Source organism: Triplophysa dalaica, chromosome 8 (assembly GCF_015846415.1).
Source record: "Triplophysa dalaica isolate WHDGS20190420 chromosome 8, ASM1584641v1, whole genome shotgun sequence".
Classification (NCBI taxonomy): Eukaryota; Metazoa; Chordata; class Actinopteri; order Cypriniformes; family Nemacheilidae; genus Triplophysa; species Triplophysa dalaica.
This window is the reverse complement of record NC_079549.1, coordinates 6193978-6214472: the sequence shown is the minus strand read 5'-3', so window position 1 is coordinate 6214472 and position 20495 is coordinate 6193978. Positions and strand designations below refer to the sequence as shown.

Genomic DNA, 20495 nt, shown 5'->3' with positions numbered 1-20495 from the left:
TTTGTCTCACTGTGAAACAAATGCAGTAAAAAACATATTCCAAAAGATGATGATAAAACGTTGATACACCCATATAGCTCCCAATCCCCAATTTAGCAACTAGCAAAGTCTTTACATTGCATTTACATTTATTCACTTAGCAGACACTTTTATCCAAAGCCTTTTTTAAGCTTGTAAGGTATGATAGATCAAATGAATACCTTAAGCAAGACCCATTACACCATAATGACAATGTAATTACATGATTATAATCAAACCTGTGAACACGCGGGAGTTGTTTAAAAGGTACAACTTTGTGCAGACAGACCAGTTGCGAACTATCAATCCAGTGAACATTTCAAAGGGGCTCAGATGACTAGCAACAGCGCAGCTTGGTTACTTTTTCACCCTTGAAACGCATCGGGATTGGGTAATGTCGTTTCCTCAGTGATGCTTATTGGATTGTTGTACAATCAGTCTCTCTACATGCCCGCCCACTTTCAACTTCCGCGCGTCATCCATGTCTGAAGAACACTGACAGATTGGCAAATTACACCATGTGTTCTGAGGGCATTTCTATTGGCTGATCGGTTCCTCGTTGCCTCGTCCATGTATATGGAAATACGCTGGATTGGCTAGCTCCGACCGCCCTCTGCGCGTTCACAGTTTCCGATTCACGAAAGCAGGATTTGACGTAACCCCATCTGTGCTGCCATTCAACAGCATTACACCGTTGCGTACCAAACGCAGCTTGCGTTAATCGGTCGGAGTCACAAAGAGAACGAGCACAGACCGTCGGAGAAGGCATAAAAAAGGAAATTTCTCAATTGCCGTGGGAATTCTGATCATCTTTTTCTTTTGGAACAAAGCGTAGGTGCCGTTGCTATCTCAACCCTTGTGTATATTGGATTTCCTCTTTTGCATGGAGTTAAGTGGGTCGGAGAGGCCGAAGATATCAGTCTTGAAATTGGGCAATTGGAAAATTCTTATTCGTATCGTTGGTTAGAGCAAGGAAGCCGCCATGGCTGGTTCTATTGGATCGTCGAGCCTCCACCTCGGTATATGAAAAACATTGTGATGAAAAACTCTTCAATCTCTCCGTAGCTTAAGTGTATATTTCACACCGACTGTTTTCTTTGTGTAAACCTCTGTTCCAGTCAGAAAGAGACGAGGATAGGTGGGTTTTGTTCAAGGGAAACTGGGAAAAGGCCAATTTCATGACCACCTGGATTGACGAAATTTATTTGAGGCTTCATCGCTGGAAATATTAGAAACAGATTTAGAAAAACGAACAAGAGAAAATGATCTGAAAGCGAGACAGACGTTTGAGAGCTCACTGAAGAAAACGACCAAAGGACCCCGGACAGCCGAGTTGAATTCACACATTTTCCTCTTTATTTCTGTCGGAGCTAATCGGGTTGCTGTGGGTCGAAGCGGATTCGTTCACAAGACAAATAAACCTATTTAACTTTGAGAGACGCGTGGGATATTGGATTGAAAAATGTCCGGTCGGCCTAGAACCACCTCCTTCGCAGAAAGCTGCAAACCAGTGCCGCAGCCGTCGGCGTTTGGCAGCATGAAAGTCAGCAGTAAGTAGCATTTTCTGACACCGAGAAAATTGTACGTGGGAGTTTGTGCTATTTTCAGATCGCCTTGATTATAATCGAATAACGTAACTTGATGTGATTTGAGTGCCTTCAAGTGTCACCTTAGGGTGAAATATGACGTGCCCGTTTTAAAATCTGCCAGCGTGCTTTTTTACCCAACCAACCATAGACTTGCCATGACAAAAACCATAATCACAGCACAAGCACTTATTTGGAGTAGATTGATGGCACGTTATTTCATGTGAAAGTTATATATTTTCATTTCAGACGGATTCAGTGCTAAATCAATCCGGAGATGAAAACATCTGAAAAATATAACAAACATTTAAGATTTTAAGAATGCCCATTGCCTAATGTCACTGCAGCAAGTGGTAGTTGAAGCGTGTGGGCCATTACGCAATTTATGGAAGGCAGTAGCGTTTGCATATTGTCGCGATAAAAGACTATTCTTTCTTTAGATAACTTGTGTTTTAAGCAGTATCATGCGATTTGTTTATAATAATATCAGAACATTATAAGCAGGGTGCATTTGGTTTTACAGTAAAATTGTATATTCTCACATTCGCGAATGGGCACGTGGCAGATCCAATACACAGTTCCTCGAGTCTCAGCCGAAACCAATTCTCAGTGTTCTTCACAATCTCTTGCATAATGTCTGGATGGTTTGTTTGCATTTGTGCTTCAAACAAATGAGGCAAACAATTGCATCACATTTAATAGTGGCTTACACAGAACGCATTGACAGTGGAATTTTGGGGGATCTGGTTGTTCGATTAAGTTTATGATTGACCCGAAAATTTTGACAAACAGGAATCATCCGTGTCATACAAATGCACCCCAGAAAGAATAACAACCTTTATTTTGATGGATTTTGTTGACATGATACTACAGCTCTGATTTCAGACAGTTACATTTTTATTCTCTATTTTCTCCAGCAATGTGTGCATTCTAATTTCTAACGTTATGCATTTAACATATTTTGGGATGTGTTGTTGTATTGTCCATTTATGGGCTTTAAAGACAGATGCGTGTCCCTCACATTGCAAAAACAGAAAAGCACATCCATTAAAATGAGACAGACTTTCTATGTTTTTCTTTCCGTCTCTTTAATTTTTTTGTCTTGTTTTGTATCACACATTCTGTGCATATCGTTGTGTTAGCCAATTGATCACATTTTTGCAGATCAATAATCAGAGTTGATTTTCTGCTTGCCCACAGCCCTATGCCACAGCAGTGTAAAACAGTCTCTCTCTCTTTTTTACTCTCTCTGTGGATTGAGTGAGGCGGGTGTCACCTTTCACCCCACTCCATTATCATCTGCCTCTGTCAGCTTCTGTGGATTTGTGGAAGCTTTCTTGCACCCTCAGCACAACTCTCTGTGTCTTTGCATATGTACAATCACTTTGTAATCACATCTTCTTGTGGCTCCCTTGCTAGTATGAAACTTACATTTTTAACTTTTGCTATATTGTTATGTTAGATATTGATTGTTTAATCAAAAAAAGAAAATGATTCTATATAGAGAACTAAAAATAATAGAAACTAAATACAAAATGCAATCTATGTCATATATACCCTCATGTTACTTCAGCACCACAGTTGTTGCCTTGAGAAACAAAAAAAGAGGTATTTGATAGAGTCTCCAATTGTTTGGTTTTGATTTCATAAAAATGATGCTCTAAAGAAGTCCGGTAAATTATTTTTAACATCATTCCCATGATGTAAATCCCATATTAGCTAAATAACCATTTTAGATAAAGAGAGTATGTGTTTCAAATTGTTATTTAACCATAGACCCATTTAGGGGTGGGCGATATGGACAAAAAATATTATCTAGATATTTTTGTCGATTTTAACGATAACGATAATTAGACGATATCCATTAAAAATGTGATTTTAAAAGTCTGAGTTACTTAATCACTGATGATAATAATGGGCACAATTTTGAATGAAAATAATGCTTATTTATTTTCTTTAGCATGTAAGTATTCAAGTAAAAATTCAAATAGACATACAAAATACTAATTGAACTAGTGTAAGAACATCGAACTAAAAGTAAAAAAGTAAAACAAAAAAGTAATTTGTAATGTCTTGCCACCTGTTGCATTTCTTATCGTAAGGCACTTTTCTGCTAAACGACTCCGCTAAAGTTTGCTGAGTGTGTTGTGCAGCAGGTACCTTAGCCGATGTCGGCTTTTCTCGGGCAGCGGACGCGGAGTCTCGGAACCGAAGTAGATTGCGCGGCTGTCTGCATGTTATCTCCTTCTGTCAAATGTGTAGCCTAATCACATTCGTTTTCAGGTGTTGAACTTGCGGGCGACCATGCGCTAACCATGCGAACGTATACGTGACGCACGCAGAACAGCAATCACGTGACGCCCTGCTGCAGCCTCTGAATGTGTGGAGTTTTAATGCGCGTTTTGGGAAGTTTTTTCGCAGTAATTTAAATACTCGATAATGAGAATTTGCACATCGTTTACACAACAAACTCGATATTATCGCAGACGATATATATCGCCCACCTCTAGACCCATTGCTGGATCTAATATTAGCTCTCTGTTCCTCATAGGTAGTAAAACAGTGAAATGTGCTTTTTTGTTTTATTGACAGTGTGCGTCAGATGTTTACTGCATTTCCTTTTGATGACATAGCATTCATTCAGAGAACCCTCAAAAGTTCTCACAGCTTGTGTGATTAACAAGCCTTTGTTATGTACATCACGAGAGACCTTGCCTCTCAATCTCTAAAACCATCAACAGGAAGTAGGTAACTGTGCCGTACAGTCATACCTCTACCAGGTTGTAAGAAGTAGGAAAGCTTTTACCTTGCAAATGCCACAAACAAAATAAGATTAGCTGTGGAATGGTAAGTGAATGGTAAAAAAAACAATATAGCCTACTGTGCATCAACTAATACAACTGTTCATCTGATTTTTTGTAACTACTAAACATTGGTGCATTTTTCATATTGTTAAAGTAATAAGTTTACTTAGGGCTGATACTGGGGTTTTACCACGGGAAAGAAAGTAAAGAGAGCATGCTCTAACACTTTCTTTCACTTAAATAGTTAATTTAATACAAAAATAGTCATTTTACAGTTTTGTAGTTTGTTCCTTGTGTATCACAGTTATGTAAAGTCTCGTAGCTTAACTGGTAGAGGATGGTATCAGTTTATAGGTTGGATCAGGGCTCGCATTTTGCAACTATTTTTCCTGCTAGTGCGACATGTTTTTCTTATGGTCTAGGGACTATAGTGGCTGTCCAATGGCCAGGCATTTTTAGTTCACCCCTCCAGGCCCAACTTACAACAAACCAATCAAAAAGGGAGGAGCAAAATAATGCTCCGCCCTACATTTTTTTCGAATTTTAGAAGCCGTTTCACTCGGATACACATCACGAAAAAGAAAAAGAAGTCAATCGCAACTTCCGTTTCATGGTGACTTTAAAATAAAATTGAGCAAGACAAGAAGGCTACATTAAAACAAAAAAATTTGCCCTCTCCCTTCTTGAATAGCCTGTGTTAGGCCTATAACTGACTGCTGAAAGAATGTACCACTCTGTATCCTTTTGTCTACACCAAAACCCCTAATTTAAAAGTGTCATTCAACATTATAAGGTAAAAATATGATTAACTCAAACTGCGTTATTATAGGCTACATTGCAAAATGATTTAAAGTAAAAATATCCATGCAATTAATTCTGACTGACAACCATATCAGTTCACGTCTCTCCTCCACAAAAAGCTGACTGTCACTGTTCTCTCAGAAGGTGCACTTGTGGCAGGGATGCACACAATTGTGTGCACGCGACCACTGTATGATGTCAAAGGATGTTGCAAGGGCCGTGCTACTGTCAGACCGCCCACTCCAGTCTGAAGTACATAAGTTACCGACCGGTAAAGACGCTTTCATTCAGAAATATACTTCGGCGTGGCAAGTTCTCTCTCTCTGCGCTGGTTGATGAATGATCATATCACATGTCATGTTTGTTGGGCCATTTCACCTATTCGGCCGAACACCGTACATTCTTTTTTGCTATTTTCGGACGAATTTTCGGTGCATCCCTATACTATATAATTATACACATAGGGCCCTATTATAACGATCTGAAACGCAAGTGTCAAAGCGCGAAGCGCAAGTAACTTTGTGGGCGGGTCTCGGCGCTGTTGCTATTTTCCCGGCGGGATAAATGGCTCTTGCGCCCGGCGCAAATATAAAATGGGTTGGTCTGAAGTAGCTTCATTATTGATAGGTGTGGTTTGGGAGTAACGTGAAATAAACCAATCAGAGCGTCATCCAACATTCCCTTTAAAAGCAGGTGCGCAAGTTCCATTATGGATTGCTATTATTATGGCGAATTTACCAGGCGCAAAAATATGAGCAAGCTCAATTTAACTGGTAAGTTGAAGACTAAGGTTTTTAATGTACTTACATTATGGTAAAGGTGATTTCACAGTCTTTTTTTACAGTCTTTCAGTTTTTTCAGTCTTTCAGTCGATTTTTTTTTCCTGGTTCTTGACGGACAAACCAATTTGTCAGATGTCCTTATATACATATATGTCTTGCCACTATTGGGCAAACTGGTCTGATCCTTAATTACTACAATTAGCCTGAATAATTTGTAAGCTAGATTTATGCCTATTTTTTCACATCTTCGTGGCACACCACAATGATTTCCGTCATCTCATGTGTTAATATTTTTTTAGTGTAACAATTTATGATTTGCAAAAATAACTGTTGCATCTGTGTAGATTACATGAGCAAAGTGTATGCGCGTTGTGCACGCTATACATTATGGTCAAGCACGCGCCCTTAAAATAGCATAATGAACAACGCGCAACGCGCCACTGACTTTAGACTAGGTTTTTTCTGGTCAGTAGCGCAATTGTTTAATGGAACAGCAAAATAGCACCAGGGATTGTTTGCGCCGTAACACGCCTCCTTTTTTGCGCTGAACCGCCCAAGGAGCGCAAGTTCATTCACTAGTTTAGCGACGTGCTTCTGTGGAGGGAAAAGCGTGCTTTGCGCGGGTGCAAAATAGGAATGACACATGCGTCGGTGTACAAAGTCAATTGCGCTGGGTGCAAGATAGGGCCCATACAGTTGAAAGAAAAAGTATGTGAACCCTTTGGGCTTACTTGGATTTCTTCATAAATTGGTCATAAAATGTGTTCTGATCCTCATCTAAGTCACAACAATAGAGAAACACAGTCTGCTTAAACTAATAACGCACAAACATTATACGTTTTCATGTTTTTATTGAACACAACATGTAAACATTCATAGTGCAGGGTGGAAAAAGTATGTGAACCTTTGGGTTTAATAACTGGTTGACCCTCCTTTGGCAGCAATAACCTCAACCAAACGTTTCCCATAGTTGCAGATCAGACCTGCACAACGGTCAGGAGAAATTTTGGACCATTCCTCTTTACAAAAGTGTTTCAGTTCAGCAATATTCTTGGGATGTCTGGTGTGAATCGCTCTCTTGAGGTCATGCCACAGCATCTCAATCGGGTTGAGGTCAGGACTCTGACTGGGCCACTCCAGAAGGCGTATTTTCTTCTGTTGAAGCCATTCTGTTGTTGATTTACTTCTATGCTTTGGGTCGTTGTCCTGTTGCATCGTCCATCCTCTGTTAAGCTTCAGTTGGCCGACAGATGGTCTTACGTTTTCCTGCAAAATGTCTTGATAAACTTTGGAATTCATTTTTCCATCGATGACAGTAATCCGTCCAGGGCCTGAGGCAGCAAACCAGCCCCAAACCATGATGCCCCCTCCACCATATTTCACAGTTGGGATGAGGTTTTGATGTTGGTGTGCTGTGCCTTTTGTTCTCCACACATAGCGTTGTGTGTTCTTTCCAAACAACTCAATTTTGGTTTCATCTGTCCACAGAATGTTTTGCCAGTAGTGCTGTGGAACATCCAGGTGCTCTTTTGCAAACTTCAAACGTGCTGCAATGTTTTTTTTGGACAGCAGTGGCTTCCTCCGTGGTGTCCTCCCATGAAGTCCATTCTTGTTTAAAGTTTTCCTTATTGTAGATTTGTCAACAAAAATGTTAGCATGTGCCAGAGATTTCTGTAAGTGTTTAGCTGACACTCTAGGATTCTTCTTCACTTCATTGAGCATTCTGCGCTGTGCTCTTGCAGGCATCTTTACAGGACGACCACGCCTAGGGAGTGTAGCAACAGTGCTGAACTTGTAGACAATCTGTCTTACCGTGGACACATGAACATCAAGGCTTTTAGATAGACTTTTGTAGCCCTTTCCAGCTTTATGTAAGTCAACAATTCTTGATCTTAGGTCTTCTGAGAGCTCTTTTGTGCGAGGCATGGTTCACATCAGACAACGCTTCTTCAGGACAGCAAACTCAAAACTGGTGTGTGTTTTTTATTGAACAGGCCAGCTTTAATCAACACATCCAATCTCATCACATTGAATTGACCCCAGGTTGGCTGACTCCTGGCTCCAATTAGCTCTTGGAGAAGTCATTAGCCTAGGGTTTCACATACTTTTTCCACCCTGCACTATGAATTTTTACATGTTGTGTTCAATAAAAACATGAAAACGTATAATGTTTGTGCGGTATTAGTTTAAGCAGACTGTGTTTCCCTATTGTTGTGACTTAGATGAAGATCAGAACACATTTTATGACCAATTTATGAAGAAATCCAAGTAAGCTCAAAGGGTTCACATACTTTTTCTTTCAACTGTACCAGTTATTGTTATGAATAGCCCATGGTCATTTTTATTTTGGTTAGTGGTCCAACCTAACCCCTTACTCTCACATGTAGTGATGGGATTTTTAAACCTCAGCAGGTAGTGCCATGTTATTTGTTTCTTATATTTAATTTTAGTTTTCTTGCCAATTCTTATCTGAGGAATGTATAATACAGTGTGCATCAACCTTAACTTTGGTAACAGGTATTAGAGTAGATTGCATACAGAAGAGATCTTGGTGTGTCATGAGACATGCCAGAAGCCACTAGCCAGCAGTGATATCGTCATGTCTGGTGTCAGTTTTAGCAGATGTGCCCCAACAGGTTTTTAGCAAAGTCTCTGTTGGGACAGATGAACCGAAACTAAATGGTCAACTGAATGACATCAGTTTTGGAAGATGGAAAGAATGACTCACATTTTACCTAGGGCAAAGAGATGGGTGTGATCTTCAGAAAGATTGATGTGGAACAACTTTAGAACATGGGCTTAATTGATAATTCAAGGTAGGTTCTGACCAGTCCAGCACTAGAGCGGCACGATTCTCATAAATTGAGGATCCCGATTCTTTTGTTTCAAATAGAGATTGCTATTCTTTTACGTTTCTGAATGATGAATAAAAGTAATACATAATTTACTAGAGGCTCTGACAATTTTTTTTTTATTTAGGTATATAATATGTAGGACTAATATTTCATGATTAGCCTACAATAACTATGGTGAGAAATGTTAACCACAAATTCCATAAGTAAACTAAAGAGTTTTTTCATTTTGTTTACTTTAAATGCAAAAGTTTACTTTCTAAAAAGTATAAATGCATTGAAGTAACTTGTATATGAAATATTTTTCAGTAAAACAAATTCATAAGGCGACACTTTTTTATCTTATACATTTGCCTGATATATACAGACCGCTTGAAGGGGTCTTCACAGAAAGACACCACTGATAAACATAACAACGCAGTATTCTCACCTGTAAAGAGTTTATAATAACCTGAAAACATGAAATGATGGGCATCTTGACGAAAATCTCTAATAACGCAGCTTCTCTATTAACAGTAATAGAGTAATAGGCGCTCTGATGACGTGTTTTACCATAATGACGGATATAAGCGAGCACTTGGACTCGTCCGCGCTACAAACTACAATCGTTAGTTTCGTTTCAAACATGTCCAGTTAAGATGTGAAGCACGCTGAAAAACGCTCATAAGAACAGTTTTATTGTCAGGCTGTATTTACTTTATATGCTGGTCTGTTATTTGGTGTGAGATTAATTTGGGCAGAGTAGGAGCTTGTAAACGCGTCTCATGCGTGTGAGTTGGTAACTCTCTGCTTTAATACCAGTAACGTTACTTCTCTGATCATTTGACACAGAAATAATGATAGTGTGTGTTTTGAAAAGACTGTGATGTCGTTACATACCTTATAATAATAATTTTAACTTCTGCGGCAGCAACAGCAAATATTGAAGTGTTATGATTTTAATCAGAGGTGTAAGTTAACGAGAATTGTTGATTTTCATTAATGAGATTGTCTGGTGTTCGAATCGAGATCAGGATCTTTTAACGATTAATCGTGCAGCTCTAGTCACAATTAAATGATGTAGTAAACTCTGAAAGCTTTCCACCATTGCCCGAACCGTTCTAAGCACAGTCTGAAACAGTCACCTTTATGTTTCCATGTGAGCCTGGCTCGGCAAAGCACAATAACAAACAGTTCTCTGCACAGAATTTTCAGCATGGTTTCCTAAACGAATTCATAGCGTTTTATTTAAGGCACAGCCTGGCAAAGATCTATTTGATAGCCCATGACAGCCACAGTTGTATAAAAAGTCTAATTGATTCTGAAGATTTAGATTTAAAATGACACTGTTACTACAGAAAAACAAAAGTGATGACACTTGGGATTTAGGTTGGTACAAGAAACTAGTTTTGTTAAGATTGTGTCATGAAAATTTCAGATTTTATGGGGTCATTTTTGCGAGAAGTTTTGAATGCTTATTTGTTCTAATTGTGAATTTTTTCAGTGTTTTGGAGCATACCAGTTTATTACCTATCTTTTAAGCAGAGACACATTCAACAATTTTCTGCATTTCAATCACACATGGTATGTTGCAACATTTTGGCCTACTTTATAGGCTGTTTACATCTGGCATTAATATGCACTTTGGTCGATTGGATCACAGGTGGACGATGCTAAATACATGTGTAAATGTAAAGTTGTGAAAGTTTAACTTTGCTGGTTGAAGACCTAAAGGTTTGTTTTAAAGACGAAAAACTGTCTACATAAAGAGGGATTCAGGATATGTTATCTAATATTACACTTTTTTCAGTTAAAAAAAACTTGATTTACTTGTAGTACATTAAATGTCAATGCCTTTATCATTGTAAACACTAGTCGAACTTTTGCAAAAACTTTAATTATTACTTAATTTTTTCATTCATTGTTCTCAGAACTTCAATTCCACACGTGTTGTGCTGTTTTCTGTAGCACATGAAGATATATTTCACGACCTGTCTCATTTATGAGCATGCACACATGTGTGTGACTTGGCAGCTGATCTGAGGAGTGTGCATTAGCGGTCGGGCTGGCTGTAGCAGCTGGTTCTGAAGTGGGACGTGTGATTCTTCAGACCGCCTCCCCCCACCCCCTCATTCCAGTTTGTTTGCCGGAAAAGGCAGCTGTCCAGGGACAATGAAAACCTTGTTTAGCATTTAAAAGCCAGTGCACCGGCCATATTCTTGTGTAAATGGACACAACATTAATTTAACCCCAAAAGAGGAGCGTTTGGTGATTGTCTTGGGTGTCTCTTTTTCATCCACTTAGTGATTGATGGTTGTGTTCATTTAGGAAAATAGATGGATTATTTTTGGAGCATACTGTAAAACTTGAAATGGCCTGATATTGGTCTAAACATTTAGCATATTACCGCAATATTTAGAAATTTATGATACTTACTTGATCACCTTTATGAATGTGCACTAGGTCACAATATCAGAATTTCAGATTTTTGCTGCTTAATATTAATTCTAAGGCATGTTCTCATAATGTATAATATATAGTATATGCTTTATCCCACAAACACATTCCTTTAGTTCAGTTTAAGCCACCTGCTAAGGATCAGCGTCCTCAGGCAAATCTCAGTTCAGGGGCCTCATATTGCCTTCCTATAGCGTAGAGTGAGGGGGAAGGGTGCTGAGAATAAGGGGAAGAGGGAACTATAAGCAGCTACAGGGTGTGGCTCACTGAGCTGTACGTATTGAATATAGGCTACTGCATTCTCTACACCCTTTCGGTTTCCACACAACCGTATTTTTTCATGTTCACAGGCTTGAAATGGTGGCTTGTACTAAAATACATTTATGTAACAATATTGAAGAAAATAGTATGGTATAGATCAGAATAACGAGTTGTAAATGGCATTGAGGCAACAAGGCCTGGCAATGGCATCAGTATAAATGCCTAAATAAATTGTGTTGATGGCTGTTTCTCAGGTTTTTACACCTCAAGTAGGCTTTTGTCTAATTATAAAATGTGACCTCACATTGCAATGTGCATTTACTAAATAATTTTGCAATTATTTTGTAAAACAAAACGTTTTACATATTTCAGTTAATAGCTTTAGAATTCCTCTACTTTGTTTGTCATACAGGTCTACAGTAGGTTTTTGGACTTTTTGGTACAGATCTTATTCACAAAGGTCAAAATTAAGCTTATTTAGTTGGTGTCAAGGTGGCCGGAGTTCAGATAAGGTGAACATATTATACATTCGTGGTGCAAGTGCTGTTTTATGAATTATAAATACTTAAATAACACAGAGAAACTGGTGTCTTCTCTTCTTGAGTTGTTACATAGAGTGGGAAACAGTTGCCACTAATGTTAATGGTGGTACGAATTGAAAACCGGAGTTTAGAATCCAGATAATACAGCATGTAAAGAAACCTGAAGGGAAATTGAGCTCAGGTTCACAACAAGTAATTATTGTGTAATTTTGTGTTTGCTGAACGCCTTCTTTCCTTTCCTTTGGGGCAGTTGTGGCCTTGTGGTTAGAGAGTCGGACTCGTGACCAGAAGGTTGCCGGTTCGATCGCCAGGGCCGGCGGGTAACTACTGAGGTGCCCCTGAGCAACCCTACTTGCTCCCCGGGCGCTGCAGTGATAGCTGCCCATTGCTCCGGGTGTACGTGTGTTCACCACTTGCTGTGCGTGTGCTCACTACTCTCTGGATGAGTTAAATGTAGAGGTCACATTTTGGGTATGGGTCATAATACCTGACAAATAGGTCACTCTCACTTTCAACAAAATATCAGTAATAAATGATAAATATGTCTTAATTTGACGTCGATATAAGTCTCAAATATATATTTTCTGTATAGTTTATAATTTGCCTGCCATAACATAAATATGTAATGTTGGTACAGGACGGAATGGGGGACCGCAAGTGAGTCCAGGAGTGTAGTGTGTGTTAGGCCCTAACTGAGGGGGGTTATTGTCAGCGATGACTAGAGATGCCACAATACTCAATATAATATTGAAGTGTTTGGTACGACCTCTACGGTCCAATACGTCCAATTGAATTGAGGTTTTCCGGTTTGCATTTTTTTTTTTTGTGCACTTAATTACACTATAAACTGGCTGTGACCATGTTTTTCTGTATGCTGAGATAGATAAACGCATCCCCAATATCTAATTGCGAGTGGTGATCGGGCGGTGAAGCCAGACTGCGCCTGCAACACGAGAAGCTATGTGCTGTTATCAAGTAAAATGCTGACGATCAGAGGCGAGCTGGCTTTATTGTATGCCGTTGTACTGTAGTGATAATGTCCAAATTTGGCACACCAAGAATGTGTTTTTACACTGCATACGAAAGCAGCACGTTCACGTTGCTCTCAGCACATCCAGCAAGTGCATCTCTTCTAGCACAATGCCAAAGTCCGTTTAACGAAAGTCATGCCACTCGGCGGCCTTTCGGACAGCTATTAACGTCTTAGCAAGAGCGCCTCCAAGCAGCTATTTAGCATTGCATTTTTTCTAAATTATTGCAATGTCAGTGATGCACCTTGTTAATATATTATCTTTGGCCTTTCCCATTGGCCGCATGTTTACATCGATTACAGCAATCGCAAGTTTTACATTACATCATTTTAATTACTCTGATGCACAAAAACTCTTCAAGAAGCTTATTTTACTGCCGTGTTGATGAACAGTAAACCAAAAACTGCTGTGAGCTGCCAGTGTGAATCTTTAATTTATTAAATACACCAGTAATTTGTACAAGTTGTTTTTTGCTTAAAGATAATAAAATAAGTCAAGTAAAATAAAGAGAATTTCAGTAGAATAGTTTTTTTTCTTCTTAAGTTTTTACTGTTCCTGTCACATAAGCACAAAACAAACAAAAAAACACTTTGTGCCGAAGCCATCAGAACCGAACCGAAAACCGTGGGCCATAAACTGAGGTCCATATTGCTCCTGGGTGAGCTGAATTAGACAAAAATTGGATTCCAAGAGATCAAGTTACCATGATCCGTCATTTTCTCTTAGTGAAAAGTCATTATGTATGTCCAGAGTTTTATAACGTAGTACTTACGTTTGTACTTTGACTGTTTTTTCTCATCATTGATATTGCTGTCATATCTATGACATGTCTCCCAAATGTCAATTGAACGTCTGGAGTGTCAGTGCTTCAGGGGGACATAAGGAATTAAACCAAGGAGCAACATCTGCTGTGTTTAGAATCTAATTATTGCATAGACTTGCCTGTCCATAGTCATTTTATTAACTTTAAGTGTACAACCTCAGTATATTAATCATTTTCCTTTTCATTGTTCTTTATCCTCAAATAGGACCAAGCAGTAGTTCTCTTTAGCATTTAGGTCATTGTTTTTGACTTAAAATTCAAGATTGTTAGATTTCCTGAAAATTTCAGTTATGATCTCACTAGCTGCATGTTAAGTCATTGGAAGTGCTTGACACTCATGTAAACTTGTCTGCGGTTCTTTTTAGCCTCTATTATCTCTGTACACACTATAACTCTTCACATTTGGCAATGGGTCACAGTAATGTTCTCATGTTTAGCTGAGCTGTCTTTCCCCATTGATCTATTGCCAGACACCTCAATTGTACAATTGCAGATGTTTCTAGCTATTGTGTTAAAAATATTAAAATATAAATCTTTTTGTATTAAAATCATGTTAGCCTTAAGGTCATCAATAAACAGAAATTATTCTAAGCGCTGAAAAAGTTTGCATTTAAAAGACATTAGTGTTCAAAACTGACAGTCTCGAACATGCCCCCCCCAAAAATCTAGAAATGTAATGACATCATGCTACACTTCAGCCGGCCTTTATAAAATGTCTTGTCCAATCAAATGCGCTTTAGAATCTAAGAATCCTGCCCCTTCACCTTAAAAGTTGGTGAGTTGATGTGTTTCGTGGGGGCTTGATGGGATATAGAGCTGAGTGTCATCAGCATAACAGTGAAAACTAAATTAAGCATCAGCGTTAGTTCCGGCAGGCCTTGTAAACAAGCTTGGTTATCAGCTGTCATCATCTGATCACAACCCTAACCCAGCCCATCAGCCGATCTGATACGTTCTTTCAATTGGGCGCCCTATTTAAATATCGGTACAGTCAAGCCTGCCTCACTGCTAATGCTTGCTGCTCTAAACCCACCACCTCCCCATCTTTCCTTTAATTTTACTTGATCGACCGTACTCTGCTGTCCTTCTTTTTTTTTTTTTGCACACTCTGTTCTCGGGGGGTTGAGCTGCTCTCCCAGCTAAACCGGGAGAGTCACCCCAGATGCTGCTGCTGCTTCCCCATCTTTCTTCTCATGGATCTCATTAGAAGGATGGGGAATTTAGAACAGAGCCATACCACCAAACGTATATTAAGCAAATCTGCCAAATAAAAGATTACTTGTCTTCAATTTTGACTTGGGTTTTTCTTGTCTTGAAAGGTCCTGACTGAACAGCATTTTTCTCAAGTACCTAGGGGTAGAGTGTATAACTTGAGGAGCAGAGGGCCTAGCACTGAGCCCTGTGGAAGATGGAGTTACTAATAGATTTTCTTTAATAGACTAGCAATTAAATGGGACTTTTTTCATTAACCAACTAATCAGATAATTGTTTATAATAATTGTTTGTTAAAGATTTATTTAAAAAATGTAGATTAATTAATTAAAGAAAATATAATATTGATACTAGTTTTATTACATTTAGTTACAAAAGAGTTGATACAATCTGCTTTTTCAGGACAGTTTTGCTGCTGCAGTCCAAATTATGGGTCGGTACATTCCTCACATTTTCTCATGCTTTCTTTCTTTCTTTCCCCACCCACATGTCCCTGAATGACTGATGCCAATTTTAAGTCTTTGCAAGTTCCTTTGTAGAATGAAAAAACACTGTGTAGGAGGTTGAATATGTTTTGCGCTTATGAAATATGGTCAAGCATAAAAAAAGGAATGACGAACAAGGCATAAACTTACATTTACGCAGTTGGTAGATGCTATACATTTTACATGGGTATCTGCAATCCCCTGGGATCGAACCCACAACCTGGGTTGTTAATGCAATGCTCTTACCACTGAGCTACAGGAAAGCTAGCTCAGTTTATAATTGCATAAATGCAATTATATGACATTAAATGTGTAATTAAGTCTGAGGCACTTGATAGATTTTGTATAACAGATTTTTATACATAGCAGTGATCAGTGTCCATATGAATCATGCACTATACTATATATATATATATATATATATATATATATTAGTGGTGGGCATAGATTAATTTTTTTAATCTAGATTAATCTAGATTAAAATGGCTCATTTGAATTCTGCCGAAGGCATTCAGAATATGTGTGCTACCCAAATAATGACTAAAAGTAAGTCTTTGAGAACGGGTTTCTCAAGCCAGGTGGCGCATTAGACCAGGGGCTCATCTCCTGTTTCCAAAATGCATCACAAACTGCTTGAGAAAGCTGTTCTACTATGATAATTGGTGATGAAAATTAAATTATGTTCAATAAGATGAACTTGTGTTTACTTCCGCATTAGCTAAGGGATGATTTCCGTTTAGGTGGTACTTGAGACTGGAAGAGCTCCTACAGTACATTTACATTCATTCATTTAGCAGACGCTTTTATCCAAAGCGATTTACAAAGAGTGAGGGAGCAACAAGCGATATACATTAGATCTCAATACAAAGTTACTGGTTTCAACTAAAGCTAGACCACTACCTGTTGAGAGAAAGTGTTTTTAAACCAATCCCGCATTGCACAAGGTGCAAACAACCTTAGTCTTGTCGATGTTTCTATTGGGAAACTTCTTAAAAATTAATATTCCCTGAAGCAAACCCGGCCGCTTCATAGCTGCATCCATGTTAGCACGTCACGTTTGATGCGGTAATTTCACAGTAACGTTATGTTGTGTTCAGACCAAACGCGAATGGCGTGTCAAGCGCGAGTGATTTATATGTTAATGAAAAGAGCCAATAGACCTACTTGCTGCGCGAATCGCGCGAATGAAGCCCTGGTTATGAGATGATGAGGCTGCTTCTGCTTCCGCGAATGACGCGAATCACGCGAGTTGAAAAATCTCGTTCTCGCCCCGTACAGTGCAGTTAAGCTGGTATACATCCGCGCTAAAATATCAAGGTGAAAGTCATCATAGCTTGCGTAGTATAGACCCAGCTCCCAACCCAACTTTGAGAATAGATTAACGGCGACATTTTTTTTAACGCGCGATAATAGTCCCACTGCCGTTAACGGCCCACCACTAATATATATATTTGTATTTCTGTAAGAAACGGACCATAATGCAGGTAACTGTTTTCGCTGATTATTATATTCAAGGTTTTCATTCACTGATATTTCTTATTTTCAGTTAAATCTGTTTAACTTGATCTTTTAAAATAAAAAATACAAAAGAAATGGAATCCAGGGGTGATTTCCAAATAAATTTTGCAAAGTTGCAGAGTCCAATTTACATTTATTAATTTAGCAGACACTTTTATCCAAAGTGTCTCACAAATGATCCCTTAAAGCAACTTTTGGCAAAAGAGCAACAGTACACACGATATACAAAACATTTCCACTTCGGAAAAGCAGCAATACTCATAGGGTCTTTTCAAACTGTATTGAGCAACTGAATCTCTTCACAACGACCACCTATTGTACACAGGCCTTAAGGGAAGTGTATAGATGATCACTTAAAGTAAGTTTGAATGCAGTTTTCCCACGTTAGTCTGCGCATTGTATTAAAAAAAAAATCAGTGATGCATGTCTCCGAGTCACTGTGTGCTTTGATGTTCAGAGGGAAAAGAGATGCTCAATTTCAGATCGATTGCTCCAAGAATTGCAGGCCGATCTTAAAGGTCCAGTAGGTCATTTTTTTTGAGGATCTATGGACAGAAATGCAATATAATGTACATATCTATGTCTTCACAGGTGTATGATAAACTTACCTATGAAGCGTTATGCTTTTAATGCACATAAATACACAGAGGGTCCTCTTGCATGGAATTTGCAGCGTTGTTTTACAGAATCCCTAAACGGAAAAAACTGCTCTACAGAGCGTGTTTCATAAATACGCAAAACGCAAAAAACGTGACATCGTCTTAGTCCTGTGTCAGTCAACATAGTGTTTCGAAATGGAGAGCGAGGGGTGAAGTGACCCATCAGTAACAACCTCACCAATAGATGCTGCTAGAATTCACACCTGTTACTTAACACTTTAACATTTCAAAATTTCTATTCATTTTTAGCTGCTGAATTTACCCATAAAATAACATGCGTTGTGATTTTATAACATTATGTTACAAAACGTCATTTTCGCAAATTAAGAGTGTCTTCTGTGCGGCTGCTCGTGTGTGTGCTCGCTGTGTAGACGCAAACTGCGCGGTAGACACTTTACGTGATGCCTTGTGCGCTCTGCAGGGAATAACTAATATGCTTGCGCTAAAGAATAAATTCTTGGTGTTATTGAAAATTAGAAACTATTGTTGAGATAAAATGTCCAAGATAACGTTAATGAAGCAATAACATATATGATTTTTTCCTCTAGGACCGAAAGCAGAACCGATAAGGGTGGAGCTTATTGATGCTCCGGTCTTTCATAATTTTGCCTGGGGCCCGTTTAATAACGTTTTTTAGTACCCATCCCTATTGCAGAGTAAAACCTGACAGGAGACTGACGCGAATCGCATATTAAACAACTTACGTTATTAACCACATGAGCAAATTATTGGAGGCGAAATATTGATTTTAAATATTTTATTTGTTAACAAAAAAACCTTAGTGAGGAAACTGTGTTTCCTAATGCCTTTCATCCTATGCGACATTCAAACAAGAAGAACATATCATTTAGTTAAGTAATTTGTGAATATAATCTCATATTTGATTAATTATGCATTTATATTTGTTTCTATTGGTGAATGTTAAACTAAACCCATCAAGATGACGTGCAATACCCGGATTACCCTGTGTTAATAAAGAGCCCATACAAATGTGTACTGTAACTTATAGCCACAGAAAAAAATGAGGAGATCACTCCAGTTTTGCTTTTAATTAGGATATCAACATGTATAGCAAGCATTCCAGTCCAGTGTATCTTGAATTTCAACTGAAACAAACCTCAAAAGTGACACAGTTAAGTGTATAATGAATGAAAGCTGTGATTAAAAATCAAGCTTATTCCATCAAAAGTGAAGAAGTCTGTGAAAACCCGTTTTTTGTGATTTGCTCTTTTCTAAAATGTAAAAAACATTCTGTAAAATATATCCTTGATATCTTTCATATTGACTGAGTAAGGCCATGTCAGTGATTGAAATTGTGAAATTAATTATTGAAATCAAATGTGATGCTTGTTATCTCATAATTAGATTCAAAGAGTTTAGATTTGTTTTTATCAGACTGGGTCACATTTATTTTTACAAACATTTTACAAAAATATTTTCTGAAAACCAGTTTTGCCTTTTAATTTTGTGCAAATAAATACAAATATAAAGCAATGTTTTTAGTTTGTATTTGGGTGAAATTCTGTCTGCATTAAAATGGTCTTAAAAAGTCTTAAATTTAACTTGCTTATATCTGTAGACACCCTGTGGATGTCAAAGCTTCTACTCTCAGAAGCAATCCAAATTTCTATACTTTTTAAAAATGTATTTCAGGTCTTGAAATTGATTGTTGAATCACACTTCAGCAGGTATAAAAATATAAATGCTGCTCTCTAGGTTTGTCATTCCTTGAAGCAGTGTTTACGAGGGCTGTGACAGTGGCCGTGACAACCACAACACTTTGGTGGTAAAGTGCTATGACGGTGGTGTCAAATATAACATTAAGTGTAACACAAATTACAGTTGCGATAAGGATTGCTATTTATAGACTTTCAGTTGTGGAAATTATTGGTATACGTTTCCTTTGGTGCGTTTGACCGCGGGCCTGCTCGGTAAAACCCAAGTTGTTCTGAAGTTCTGCAATGTATCTTGTTGTGAAATGAACAGATACAAAAAATCAAAGCGCATGCAGGTTTTCAGCGGTTGTGAAGAGAGATCTATTTATTTGCACTCTGAGCACAACTTCTGAACACGAGTTAGTGCATCTGTACACATCTTAATCTAGTCAACATGTTAGTTTTCCATCAACGAGTAGGAAAAAGTAATGTTTTACTTCTACAAGTAAATTTAATTCTACAAGTTACTTCTTACAATCTGAATAGAAAGGCCAAGGTTTGTTTAAACAGTTTGTTTCAAATGGAATTATTAAGGACTGTAATGGTTAAAACGCGACTGACGTTGTCATTTCAGCAAGAGCTTTTTTATATAATATTTAACTTTATGTTATTTAAGTTTAAATTTTTACTGATGTTTATTTAAGTGTAGTGTGCCAATTCCCTGATGGATTTGCACATTAAACATGGATAGATGTTTCATTTTTATTTATTTCAGATATAAAATATTTTGAAAATATTAAATAACGTCAATATTTCTCTTCCACACATCCATGTGGTGGTTTCTACACACAAATATAATAAAAAATATTATTTGTATACTATTTGTTTTAGTAAATAAAATATATTATTCCCAAAATGGTTAATTTGTCCATTACCACCGCTGTGGTAAAAAACGTACTTGTGCTACGAGAAAATTCAGTTTTAGTTGGCAAACTCCCTATGCTATTCATAAAGATCATTTTTACTATTC

The 20495-nt window shown here is 38.0% G+C and overlaps 1 protein-coding gene across 2 annotated transcripts in view; it reads left to right on the top strand.

The window, feature by feature from the left end:
- Positions 1–480: 480 nt before the first annotated feature.
- The window catches only part of gsk3ba (glycogen synthase kinase 3 beta, genome duplicate a), a 59670-nt gene continuing 39655 nt past the window's right edge, over positions 481–20495 (top strand). Inside the window, exon 1 of one of the 2 annotated variants that reach the window (XM_056755471.1) lies at positions 481–1568. In XM_056755471.1, the coding sequence (XP_056611449.1) occupies positions 1481–1568 (88 nt within the window). In that variant the 5' untranslated portion in view covers positions 481–1480. The remainder of the gene's footprint in view (positions 1569–20495) is intronic. The other variant, XM_056755472.1, reaches the window with a different exon arrangement.